Source organism: Dermacentor andersoni, chromosome 4 (genome assembly GCF_023375885.2).
Source record: "Dermacentor andersoni chromosome 4, qqDerAnde1_hic_scaffold, whole genome shotgun sequence".
NCBI lineage: Eukaryota > Metazoa > Arthropoda > Arachnida > Ixodida > Ixodidae > Dermacentor > Dermacentor andersoni.
The window spans coordinates 33,163,971-33,177,944 of NC_092817.1; the positions used below are offsets into that span (position 1 = coordinate 33,163,971).

Consider the following 13,974-nt stretch of genomic DNA (forward strand, 5'->3'; position numbering starts at 1 on the left):
TTGTTTGGATGCAGCTGCAACACACAGGAATTCAATTGGCGACAACATTAAGCTCAGCTGCAAATACTGACCCACTCAGACAGATCATAATACCACACTCAGAAATGTCATAAACTACTGTTCCCAACAAAAGCACCAGCACTGTTCAGCACACTTATCAGGTGACTGGTGCTGCTGTGTTCACCCACAAGAAAGGCTGTGGCAGCCAAGCCTATCAGGGAAGCCAAAGGTTGCATGCTGGGAAGTCAAAGTGCAAAATGTTTACCTGCACATCTGTCAGTTCGTCATGGCCAGCCAGACCCTGCTTCTCCCTGTCAAGGACATCTGCAACCTGAGGTGGTAGTGTGACAGGCCTCCGTGACCAGACATAGCTCTCCAGGCGAGATAACATGCGGTGGCTCAGGGCACTGTGCAGAAAGTGTGTGTACTTCTTTAAGTTGGGGATTCTCAACTTTTCAGTCTCAGAAAACCTAAAATGCTCAAAAAACTCCTTACAGCCTAAGTGTACAATAGAAGGTAAAGCTGCATCACCATTAGATGGAGATTTGTCCAGAGAGATTACTACATCAAAAAATTGAGACAGCATATGTATTAGTGACACCAAGAAGCAACTCCAAATTAAAGGGGCCCTGAACCCCTTGGGTTTGGTGAAATAACATAATCCGCAGGTAGCATACACTGCTGTGAACATCTAAGCCAAGTTTTGCTGACATACGTGGTGCATGGAGCTCGCAAGCGGACTGCAAAGTCACCATTCTCTCAAACGCTCGCTTTTCAACAGAAGGTCCTGTCCTCACTCTCTTCTAGATGCACTATTTTGTCATCGGACACACTATTTTGTCATTTCCTTAGACGGCTGCTATTGGCCAATAGCTGACATCAAGCTGTGGTTGGCTACGTAGCGTAGATACCGCGGCTGCCGCGGGGTGCCGCCACGAGTCCACTGGCTAAGCCGCTGCGCCTCGCTGAGGACAACCGCATTTGGCTTATGTTTAGAGCGTCGCAGGCACCAAAGCTGGAAGTTGTGGTGTCTACATTAATATCCAAAACGAAATTTGAACTGCGCACCACAGTGACATTTAGAAGGTGGAGCGTTGTGGACACGCCCCACTGCACCATAGTTTTTACAGTGCAAGGCATTGAAGAAGGAATGGGAGCACAGCGAAGCCTATGTTTGATTGCCAATAACTCCGCTTCAGCTCAATAGATTGAAGTACTTTTTGCGGCAAAGTATTTCTGAAATAGCCTATTTTCACTTCAAATGCCTTTCTCCACTTCGATAAAAAGTGGTTCAGGGCCCCTTTAAGCATGATGAAGACTAATTCAAAATTTCCTTTGTGCTAAGAAAAAGAAGAGAGAGGTAAAAAAAGAAAGAACAACCATGGCTCAGGCTGTACAAAGGTTGTTAAAGATGCCAGAAGAACTCCAATATAAATGTAGGCAGTGAGTTAGGTTTATGGATAACACAGAAGTAGGCCATACAACCTCTTTTCATAATATGGCAATCCTTTCAGGTCAATCCAGTCATGCAAGTGCTTAAGGCATTCAGGGTGGGTTGAGTGGCTGATTGATTCAACACAACAAAGTAACGTCTGCACTATGAGAATTACCGTGCAGAGAGCTTCAGATTGGTTCTCACCACCATGAGTTCTTTAAAAATGGACCTGAATCAAAGTATACAAGTGTTCTTGTGTTCAGCTCTTATCAGAATGTGGGCATAATAGTGGGAAATCGAGTCCACAAGCTTGGGCTCAGCAGATGAAAACCATATGGCAGGCTCTCTATTAATGTATTCGGTGATTGACTGATTCATTCGATAATACTGAAAATGTTTGCAGCTTTTGCTGCTGGCTTTTCCACATGCAGTGATGATCCAAGAAGAACCAACTCACGCCTGTTGCTGTTCAATGAGTGTTAGAAGCACACTGGCGAGGTAGAAGCCCTGGCCCAAGGAGTTGCGAGGCAGATTCAGCTCATGGAGGACCGCGGCTGCCTGCTCGAATCCTAGAGAGGCCAGCATGCGTTGAGCTACGCTCTGCACCGTCAGGGGCATCTGGCTCTCCGTTGACTTGTGGGGTTTCCCGCATGACAAGCACGTGACCACAACAACCTTCTCGGTGCGGTGACGCCCGACCAGCTCCATCGCCAACTTCCATTCCTGGGGGGACTCTGGCACAAACCCTGGAGGCCACCACAGCGGTTTGAGAAAATGCACTTGCAGGATCCTAGAGGCTCTAAACAATGCCGGTACAGGTAAGTGTAGTGCAGAATTCAGGTAAAAGGGGGGGGGGGCACTCATGAGATACACTAGTTCAGGCTATATCAGTAAGCTACCAGTGCTAGAACTTCTACACTTTTACCTCAAGGGAAAACTTAACTTGCTGCAGTAGCTAGAACAAACACGAAATTTTCATCTGTTTCCTTGTTTCTTTTAATGTGAAGCATTCTTTGCCTCATTCTAGGCACATTGAGATAAGTAGGTAGGTGGGTGCCTGTCTCGCCTCGTTTTAGTAAAACGAAAATTAATGTGTGAATGGCGGTGGAATTAAACCTCTACCGTCGAGCACAGCAGGGTGCTCTAACCATTAGGCCACAATGTCACGCATGCTTATGTCATTCCAAGGCCAGCCAGCTCTTTAAAACACTTGGTGCATGAGTCTCATGTCACTTTCTCATCTTCTTTCCCCGTGACAGCTTGTGCTTTGAGGCGCTGTGTCAAACTGCACTGTTTTCCACTTTGGCCCCTCTTCCCCAATACTTTCCTCACAGCAGCTAATGCTACATAGAAACTGTACAACACTGTACAACCTTCATGGTTGGCTCAGGTTGATAACATTTTAAGATTTATTTGCCGGAGGACAATTGCCATCGTAGACCACATAGACCATATGACATATACGTGGTAGACAAGTTTGTATAACGCTTAGGCGCAGATCAGCCCTCAAACATGCATCTCTTGCTTATGCGCGTTAAATATTTATTCAGTGCCTAACAAACGCCATGTATAATTTCACCTCAACAGTTGCAGTAGAAATCATGTTGTAGCCCCCATACAATCCTTGTCAACAAGGATGTCGTCTTGCTGCTGTTGTCTCACACAAATGTACACTCACGTCACAAACATAACCACTTGATTTACACAAACACCTTGGTAAACCTGGCAATGCTTAGCAGAACCCCAAACAATGCATGATAGACAGGTACCTGCAAATTGCTCTGCATAACATTGGTTCCCACAGTGCGTGGGATCCGCTCAATTCTTTTATTTTTCACTTACACCATGGTGCCACTAAAATCACTGCACAACACTACAGGTCTCATGTCTTGGGGTATTTTCACAAATTTTCGTTTCTTATGTGCAAGAATAGTGCACAAGTACAAATGCCACTATGCTGAGATTTTGCCAATTCTTGAATAAAATGCATTTTGTTTGTGTGAAATTATGTAAAGTTTACAGAGAAGGCAAAGCTTGTCAATTTTTTTGGCAGCATGAAGGTTTATTAACACAGCAGATTCTCCTTTTTAAGATGAACATGATGGATATGTGGAAGCCTGTACTATCTGAAATTTGGTTTAAAGATTAATGCATTGAATTTTACAGGGATTATTAAACTAAGGCCCCCAGACTGTTTAGCTTATGTGAGAATTCAGCTTAATGCAGTTTGCCTTGAAAGAAGTCTAATGATAATCTTTATAAAAAATACAACATTATAGTTTCATTCAAGCAGATGCTATACTTATAATTTTGTGTGCATTATATATTACAGAGATTTAAATTTATATTAGGGTGCCCAAGTGTTGGGGCCCCTGGTACATTTGTGGTTGCGTGCTCAAGCAGAAAAGCCTTACAGGTTTACATTTGCAAACGCAAAGCACAAACGCTCACAGCAGTGTCAACATGTAGTCACGGTTGCATTCGCATTTCTTAACATATAAAACCAACCATGAAATACCAAATAAAAGAAATTCTTTTTCATAAGACATATTTAATTTAAATGCCACAGGTTTCACTCAAGCTGCAGCCAAGCTGAAGCAATCTAAAGAGCTAGCGTTTCGTACGGCACATTTGCTGTGAATGTCCATTGTGACTGGCTTCCATTGTGATCCATGATTCTTCATCCTTGCTTCCCTGAGGAGAAGGATGATGTCAGCATCTGCTGTGAATAACAGTGCCACCATGTTTCAGCTTATTATTATTAGTTCTTTCAATACCTATTGTTGTTCCTTCGAAGGCTTCTCTTGGCTAGAGTTGACTCAGTTCGTATTTCCGAAGTTTCTATTCTAGCAAGAGTAATAAGAAATCTATGTGGCACCAATGTATATTTTGTGCCAGCTGCCCCGAGGACCCAAGCATGTTGGGTTCTGTGCATGCTCAGTACCATTACCTCTATTTCTTGTATATCCAAGCGGCTTGCGTTCCATATCTAAAACTCTCTGCTAACTTATTTTATGTTCAGTATGAGCTCCCTCCAATGGTCAGGCGGCGCAGCGATCGGCTCAGCCGTCAGCGCCACCGTGTCAGTTGCGCGAAACACCAAGGCGGCCACTGCTACGGAGTCATGCTTTTGCGGCGCTAAGTTTGAAACCTGTCGGACATTCTAAATTGTGGTTTTAAGGCAGTCGAAAACATCCAGGCCCATTTTGGACCACCGACGCTTGAGAAAGGACGCCAAATTTAAGACTACAACGATGTATATCGTGTCAAAGAAGTAAACAGCACGGACATCACAGTGAGGTGCTTAAATTAAATTGTGGTGTTTTAGGTGCGGCCTGACGGCCTGTCATTCTAAGCCAAAACCACGATCTGATCAGGAGGCACGCCCTGGTGGGGGACTCCAGATTAATTTGGACCCCCTGGGGGTCCTTTAACGTGGACCTAAATCTAATTACACGGGTGTTTGGTATTTCGACCCCATCGAAATTCGGCCGCCGTGGCCGGGATTTAATCCCGCAACCTGTGCTTAGCAGCCCAACACCGTAGCCACTAAGCAACCACCGCAGGTCGTGAAGTATTTGTCACGCGAAAGCAAGCATGCTTACGACGTTGAAATTAAAGTGAGTTAACAAATCGTTATTTTATGCCACTTGAGTGAGCAAATACGGCCGTGGACATCTTTGAACTGTCATTTGTTGCTTCATTACTTGGAGCGAGCCTTGTACCTCTCAATTGTAGAGGTATTGGCGAATTGGCAGGTAAGTGCTTTTTTTCTCTGTTGACAAAGTTCCTCGAGCATATTCTGGTATTGTCGTTCGGGCTCGAACATGAGAGGGCATTACCGCTGAGGCATCATAGAGAGCAATCAGCTGAGACTAAACAATGTGAAGACTGAATAAATATGTGCTAGCGTGTGCGAGAGAAATGCTAATTTTCGAATACTCGACGTGTGCTGCAGTGTACTCCAACCTTAATTCTGTTGTTCTAAGTGCGAGAAAATATCGGAACGAATGAGCTCGGTTCCAGCATTCGCGTCTTGATCTTGGCGCAGGAAGAAACACAGCCCGTACAAAGCTCTAGCACGGAGCACTTACGAAGCTAGATTTGACACGTAACAACCACTGCGCGTATGTTTTAAAGCAAGACGAGCTAAACAACTATCTAAACTGATTTACAAGAGCGGGAATCAGTTCATGCGTTTTTATGCAGTGGACGCTTTATTGTGTTTTTACGGACGCCGTTGCTGGTTCTTTTTTTATTTTTTTCTTGTTTTCGTATTTACGTCTTAGTTCGTTTAACACAATTGTCAAGACCGACACGAACCTGAACCGCGATGATCCACTTCAGCCGCCGGGTTGCTTCCCCCGGTTTTGAAGGGAAGCTGTACAATTTCATACTGACATCCCCTTCGCGGTTGTGACAATCCTTAACGTAGCAGTATTGACGCTTGTTCTTTTTGTTCACACTTCTCACGAAGGAGCTGCCAAGAGGCCGCGGTGAATCCATTGGAAAATTGGAAAATCAGGCTTTCAGGCGGGCCTGAGCGTACCACGGGCAATGGTGAAATGACAGTGAGGGCCTACCCGCGGGTGCTCACCGCTGCAGCTAGGTGCCGCGACATGTACGGGCAAACTTCATTGCAGGGTGCCCATAGAAAAATACAGACATATTTTTTGAAGGTAAGGTTATTCATTTTGAAGATTTATGAAGATATACTTAAAGAAAAAAAAAAGGTTTTCACTGCTGCCTATTTTAGCAGGTTGCACTACAGACTGCAGTTCAAAATGCCTGAATGTAATAGAAATAATCAAAATTTAATTGATAATACATATAAATTTAACTAAAGCCTACTATGCAGCCCTTATGTGATCATTTAGAGGAAAAATATCCTGTACGAAACAAACACTGCTAAGCAACCCAGCCAACTGGCCAAGGGGAATCACAAGTTTATCTCTCAAGTTAGGTTAATCGTATGGTTATATCATTAATATATTTACACAATGTTTAGAGAACACTGAAAGCTGACAGAAATGTTATTACTCTTGCAACAATAGTTCACACTGAATGAAAGCACAAGTGAAAGATTAATATATATATATAAAAAGTAGCGAGGCAAATTACCTAGAAAATTGTCTGGCATAAGCAGCTCAGCATCTCCCAGCTGTATCACATTCACAAGGTGCTCCGTACGATGACCCAAGTGCTTTAGTGCACAGAGGTAGCCAGGCCAAAACCTAACACAAATGAAAATTCGATAACAGCTGTTACGAGAATAAACCACATGGTCTTGTATGAATGCGCAGTACAGTCATAGTGGCACCTATTGCACTTTATTATACCGTATGTGTGTCTGCGCATTTTGTAATGAACGCGTGATCACATTATCCTCACATTATGAGATTGTTTTGGTCTGTGTGAACCTTGTTACACCACTGCACTTGCGAACCAACTTGGGAAGCCAACTTTCGATTACAACGATATCAACCGATATCAACCAATTACAACCGCTATCAGCATGTAATGATTATGTAGAGATAACAAATATCAGACTTTCATGTCTGATGCGACTTTGTTATAATGACATTTCACTGTACCGCTACTACTACTACTACTACTACTACTGCTGCTACTACTACTACTACTACTACTACTACTACTACTACTACTACTACTACTACTACTACTACTACTACTACGACTACTACAACTAATACTACTACTACTACTACTACTACAGTCAAATCTCGATATAACGAATCACGCGGGACCGCCAAAAATCGTTCATTATTTTGAAATATCGTTGCAAAGAAAAACTTGCGGTTATAAGCCAGTGGACAAACCTAGGAATGAAAATGATGTACCTTGGCAGTAGACGCATGTGCAGACAAGCATACTTTGAAAGAGAAATTTTTCACTCACTTCAAAACTGCTTTATTTAAAGAAATCAGTGATTTTCTTCTGGCACTTGCAGCATGCACGAGCGATTAGGAATGCGTCTGCATCTTCCACTTTGTGCAATACCTCATTGGGTACGTCATTGCACCGAGTGATGAAAGTGCGGACTTTGTTCATGTGCACTAAAACATCACTGTTTGACATGATCTCATCTTCTGTGTTTTGTGACCCACTGTCGTCATCCTTTGGGTCGTCATCGTCATTGGAGACGTCAAGAATGCACAGCTAACAATCTTTTCGGTTGTCAGGTCCACCGCCGTTAGTGCTGTGCTGTCGCTCTCCATGCAGTCGTCGAAAGAAGAGACGGCGGGCAGCAGTTCCGCAACCTCGGTCCACAGGTCTCCTGGGTTGTTGACGGTCACCTGCAGGTCATCTTTGAGCTGCACAGGCACTCTGACAAGCCCTGCTTTTCGCCAGCAGTTGCTAATGGTGGACACCTTCACATTCCGCCAAACTCCTGTGAGCACTTCCACCGCCTGACGAATATTGATTGCAGTTGCTGCTTTAGGCGGTGGTTGATAATCAACCGCTGCACAAGGTGCTTACGAAATTCTGCTTTCACACTCTGCAGCAAGGACGTGTTGTTTGGCGGCAGAAACTCCAAATGAATGTGCGTCAATCAAACAGTTACAATGTGAGCAGAGCAGTTATTGACAACCAGAATTCTTCGCTCATCCCTCCTCATTTGGTTGTCGGGTTTGATGAGCCACTCAGAAAAGAGTTTTCTGGTCATCCAGGCTCATTTGTTGACGCGGTAGTCGTGCGGTAACGACATGACGTTTTTCATGCAGCGAGGCTTCGCGTACTTGCCGATGACTAGCGATTAAATTTTCTTCGTGCCTGTTGCATTGCGGCAGAGTAGGACTGTCACCCGAAGATGCGACTTCTTCCTTCTTTTGCACTGCTGCCCTTTGAAGTGCATCGTTCAGTCTGGCAGGAGCTGATAAAAACATGCGGTCTCATATGTGTTGAAAATATCGCATTCAGAGTACAATTCAGCTACCTCTAGAAATGATCATTGCGCCAGGAATCCGCGCCTTCTCTGTCAGCAGCCTTTTCCTCGCCCGAGACTACCTGCCAAGTTATTCCGTTCCTTTGGCGGAAACGAAAAAGCCAACCCGCAATGGCATCGAACCCAGTTATTTCAAGTGCATCGGCGAATTCCCAGGCTTTTTCTTGGTGCATTGGGCCAGACATGGAAACGTTTTGCAGTCTGGCATCTTTGAACCACGTGAGAACAGCTTGGTCCACTTTTGAAAGTTTCCCAGTTGCAGCCGTTTCCTCATAGGAGAGAGTTGCGATTCCCAGTGAAGCTTGACAATCTTGTCTTGGTCTTTCAAAATGATCGCGACGGTGGGTGGGGCAATGCCACGCTATCTGCACACATCAGTTTGCTTTTCCCTGCGTCAATTTCCTGCAATACGTCCAATTTTTCCTGCAGCGAAAACTGCTTTCGCTTCTTCTTGGCGCCGTCGCTAGCTGCATTCGTCATTGGATCTCTCGTGAACATTGCCAAATGTTTGTCGTGAAGATCTTGGTGAAGTTTGCAGTGAAGCAGTTGGCACTCGACATGGTGATGATGATAGCTACTGCAACATGGTGATAATGAGAGCTACTGCACTCGAAGTTTCAGTTTCACACGAGAGTTGCGGCGCTGTTACTTTTAGCCGAATTTGTAATACTGATGTTCCTCGATTATAAAGGAGAAAATAAACTACATGCGTGATTCTGAAATATGTGCTGTATTGAAATTCGTAGTTCTGAAATATTTCTACATTGAAAATATAGGCAATCTGGTGGGGATTTTTAAGATATTCCTAAATTTGATAAATTCGTTAATGTGGGGTTCATAGTAACGAGATTCGACTGTACAGTGGAATCTCATTGATATGATTTTGCAAAACGCACTTTTCGGGATAACATATTTTATTTTCCCCGGATAACGTACCAGCTGGGGCTTAACGTTTTACTGCACCTAACGCTACTGCACACCGTTTTACCACCAGCTTAACATCTTACTGCCCTGCCGGCAGCAAAACGCTGCTGCGGCAGTGCAGCCACACCAACTGGCAGTGAAGTGCTGATCAGTTGAGTGAGGAAACAGTAGCTCCCTTTTTGACTTCCAGAAGAACTTTTGTACGGGCACTAAAAAGAAGAAAGTGGGCGGGTGCCCAGACCCACTAAAAAGACGCCGGACTCGAATCTCATTGATTTGAAAATAAAGTTTACGCTATCAGCACAAACTGATGAGCTATTTCAACTTTGCTGAATAGAAGTGCGTTCATTGAGGTGTGCGTGGCGTGGAGCGATGTTGCTCCGCATAGCATCCCTCTACGCCACACGTACCTGTGCAATTGAGTTTGTCACCAAGTACACTTATTTGCATGCTTTTTGGAGCTTGCTTTGGAAAATAAGATTTTCGGATAATACATATTATTTTCCGGTTCCCTTGAAGTTCATATCGATGAGATTCCACTGTACATACCACAACTATGACCCCCATCACCTCATTTCAAGTCAAGAAATACCGAGCAATGGTTATAGCTGCTACTACTATACAGCTGCCAAGTTAAAAACCAAGGGAAGGGAAACAAGAATGTATTTTGCTTACGCATATGTCCGACAAAGCTCCAAGCTTTTCTGGGATATCCAGTCCTTGTTGCACAACACGGCTTTTAAGTGCTCGTACATAGGCCAGTTAGTTTTGTGTGAGTTGTAGCTGAAACAAAAAGAAAAATGCCCCATGAGACAGCCAATAAATGGGCTTAGAGGTTTAAGAGCTCTCATGTCGCACAAGACCTCTACGTCTTTTCCTGTCAGCGCTACCTCAAGACGGCACAGCTTCAGCCGGCAACTACTTAACTGAGCCTTCTAGGTTGACAATGTCCTAGGGTGACGTGAAAAAAAAACGCTTCTTGAAGGAAGTGGTCTGATGGCACATCAACACTCACTTGAGCACAACACTACTGCAAGTGCTTGTAATTTAGCTTCTGACAATTTCATCTTGTTTATTTTGAAATTTATTGGAAGTTCAATACGTTGGAGCACTGGCAGCTGCCAAAATTTTTTTAACTGAACGCAGTCAACACGAAAGGGAAAGCTGCGTTATGTCAAATCATAGCTGCCTATATTTTACAATGCCTGCCCAGTCGCTATGCGGTGCATGGGAGCCAGTGGCCCACTGTGGAGGCGTCACATTCCTTAACATTTTATAACTGTTGTTAGCAAAGCATAGGCAACTTTCACAATGTGCTACTGTCACTCCTTTGCTTCCACATGACCTGTAATGAAAGAAAGTTGATGCGACCCTAACAGTGCCACATAAGCTGTGACCAAACACTGGGAAAGTGTTTGGTCCTCTAAAGGACTTTGTTTTTGGTGTCACTGAGTAGGCACTTAAAGAACTAACAGAAAGTGACTGTAATTGTTTTGATGCTCCCATATCAAAGCAATTGCTTGTTTAGGTACATGCACAGTGAGTAGCACAAAATACAGGCCACAGAGACAGCAGAACAGGCAGAGTGAAGCTTCAGACTTAAGTGAGCGCAGACAGTTTTTAGTGAGTACAGTCTTTTTCAGTCTTCCACACATTCTGATATACAAGACACTTATTGAACATAACCAGCTTTCAGGAAATAATTGGGGAAGCTCGTGGATGCTTTTCTCTCACCTTGGAGCTCCGCAGGAACACTTGAGGCACTCATTATTTACAGATTGCAAGCACTGCGTTACCCACTCCCACCGAACCTCTTCATTCTCAAGGTACTTGCGAAATGATGAGAGCCTAGAAAGAAACACATATACACAAATAAAACATAAAACCAAGAATCTCCACCTCAAACTGCAACAATTTCACAATCTTTTTTTTTTTTTTCAGCCCTATAATCAATTTCATGCGTACTTCTCCCAAGATGAGTTCAAGCCATTGAGCATCCTTTGGAAAACTCATGCATGCTATTCAATTACATCTCAACACCTACAACTGAAGGCAACAGAATGTAAATAGAAACACAATGAAATTTCTATAAAAGGCTTTGTAAGGGACGCATCCAGGATGTGTAGTAGGCTCGAGTTGTACACCCAGCACCCCTAAGCTCTAGAGCATGTGAACTATCTTGCGTTTCATTTATGGCTCTGGAGTGCCAACGAGGCTACACAGCAAGGGGGAAAAAGAGCTCAGGTTATACATGTCCACTGGATTGAGACTACCGAAAAGAGGCAGGGCCTTGGTGACCACTCACAGGTGCAATATGTTGCCTCATTGCTAGCAGTATCCATTTTTGCCCTCGCCTTTACCACTTTGCCTTGTCTAGGTTTGGAAAACAGACTTGTATCTGTTTGATGTCTTTGATTATCCTTCGTTGGCTCTCTTTATATCTCAAAGGTTTAAAGGAATATACTGACTGTTTAAAAAAAATATATATACTGCAGCCTGCGCCAACTGCTGCTGCTGGGGTGAGTGTAAAGCACTGTGTTGTTGCTGCAGTGCCTTGCACTAGACTGATTTAACAGTGCACAAATTCTTAGAAGCCTCAAGGCGCTTTTATCAGTTAAAATCTGGCCAGTACCAGCCACAAGGTTTCACTGCCACAAGGCTTCACTTTATACAGACAACCACAATAGTGGTGGACTACACCTTTCTTTTTGGATCAGTTTATACCTTTACCTTTTCCTGCAAAGCAAATAGAAGCAAGAGCATGCCAAAAGGTGTGATTGATGAATGTGTGCTTACATCTGTGGCAAGGTGAAACAGCTTAGAGCACTCTGCATGGCTCCGAGAAAAAAGGATTCCACCTTGCACAGCTGGGTGAAGTAGAGGATGTCTCTTGCTGACAGACAGCTGGCTTTCTTGGTGAATGTGTCTTCCAATTTCTCCTGTGCCACTTCATGCAATCTGCAGGGGAACACCAGTGCTCATTAGAAGCACTAAAATTTGCTGGTTAGGCTGATGATTTAGAGTTGTTTGGATAAAACAATTGATAGAAATCACATTTCTTCAATGGCAAGTCAAGGTAATGTCTTGAAGCATCCAACAATCTTTAAGTGCTCATCACCAGGCCACATAGGAAATTTTGGTTATACATTGCAAGTTCTTACGTGCCTTCTAAGGAATGTCCTATCACAATAATTTTTCAAATTAGTTCATTAATAGCAGAGATCGAAATATTTGAAGTGCTGCAAACCCACGACCTCAAGAGGCGTGCATCGCCGCTAGCATACACATTCTCTCCACTTGCCCCATTTAGCCTTTGTAAGCGAAATTTTTTCCACGCATTCTTCCTCATCCGAGCCAGAGGATCGCTTGACGAATATGTCATGGACCAGATGGCCAGATGCTGGAATACACAGAGACTGTGTGGCACCACGTGCGCTGTCTTCCCACGCATATACTGCTGGAGGGTGCATAATGTTGAGTTTCAGAGATGAGTTGAAGTGAGAGGCAGACGAAGCATTCGCTGCTCGCTGCCGGTGCTTTTCATGACAGAGGGCACCCCACTGCGGGCGACACTATCAGCCGTGGGGGCGAGTTGACCCGAAAGCGTGGCTGGCTTTGCTTCATACCGCTGATATGAAGGTATTGTCAATATGGCATGAAACCGTATCTTTCTTCAACAACACTTCAATTCAACAAAACGAATTTTTCCTCATTAAAGTTTACCTTTTCCGATTGCCCCAAAATTATGGAAATTCTGCAACCCATTCCAATATTTAAAAAATATACCTTGACGACTGTACTTATTTGCATAAAAGGTAATATTTTAATGTAATGAAATTTCGATACAACAAAGTAAATTGCCAATTTTACTAAATATGTCGTATTGAGGTTCAATGGTATATATGATGTTGCTATTCCGTAATAAGTGTCACAGATCAAAACAACTTCACTGTGAAACATGCGAAGTGAGATATCTGAGAAGATACTTATTTGCATAACATCTGCAGCATGGCCAGCTAAGTATGAAATGGAGTATAGGGTTACCTGAGCCTGTTGTAAGCAGCATAATCTACTGGCTGTGAAAAGCAACGGACCCATCCTTGTCTCACTGCCACACATACCATGCTAAGTAACCAAGCACGCATGCATTCTATGCTACCAAATTATCATCATCATAAGCCTATTTAAGTCTACAGTAGGGCAAAGGCCTCTTCCAACAATCTCTAGCTTTTCCTGTACTGAGTCAATTGACTTCCATCATATTATTACTAGTGCTCCTAGTCTAGACCTAGTTGGCGCCTATTTATTGTGTTTTTGTTGTAGCAATGAGCTAGTAGTGTCAGATCGTTCATGCGTCTTAAAAGTTCTCGTTCTATTTAGTTGTAGGTAGACGGGCCCGTCAAAAAAATTTTATTTGCAGGCTCCAAGATGCTGGCGGTAGTTATAAATAACGAACAAACAAGTGGGCGGTAATTCGATCGGACACCTCGCATCCACGCTTGCTACTTCCAATGCCACCAAGCTGTTTGTTGTTTCAGTTTATTGCTGGACTATACCTTGTTTCTACTTTCCTGCACACCGCCACAGCCACGTGACAATAAGCCTACAAATTTTTTAACCTCATCACACCACCTAATACTTTGCCACC

General features: G+C 43.6%; 1 protein-coding gene across 2 annotated transcripts in view; it reads right to left on the reverse strand.

Moving 5' to 3' along the window:
• The window catches only part of p (WD40 repeat domain-containing protein pink), a 45,729-nt gene that overhangs the window by 9,040 nt on the left and 22,715 nt on the right, over positions 1–13,974 (reverse strand). For both annotated transcript variants that reach the window (XM_055073593.2, XM_050183941.3), the window contains exons 15-20: positions 12,123–12,284; positions 11,061–11,174; positions 10,002–10,109; positions 6,557–6,669; positions 1,893–2,181; positions 266–407 (exon numbers count right to left, since the gene is read on the reverse strand). In XM_055073593.2, the coding sequence (XP_054929568.1) occupies positions 266–407; positions 1,893–2,181; positions 6,557–6,669; positions 10,002–10,109; positions 11,061–11,174; positions 12,123–12,284 (928 nt within the window). The remainder of the gene's footprint in view (positions 1–265; positions 408–1,892; positions 2,182–6,556; positions 6,670–10,001; positions 10,110–11,060; positions 11,175–12,122; positions 12,285–13,974) is intronic.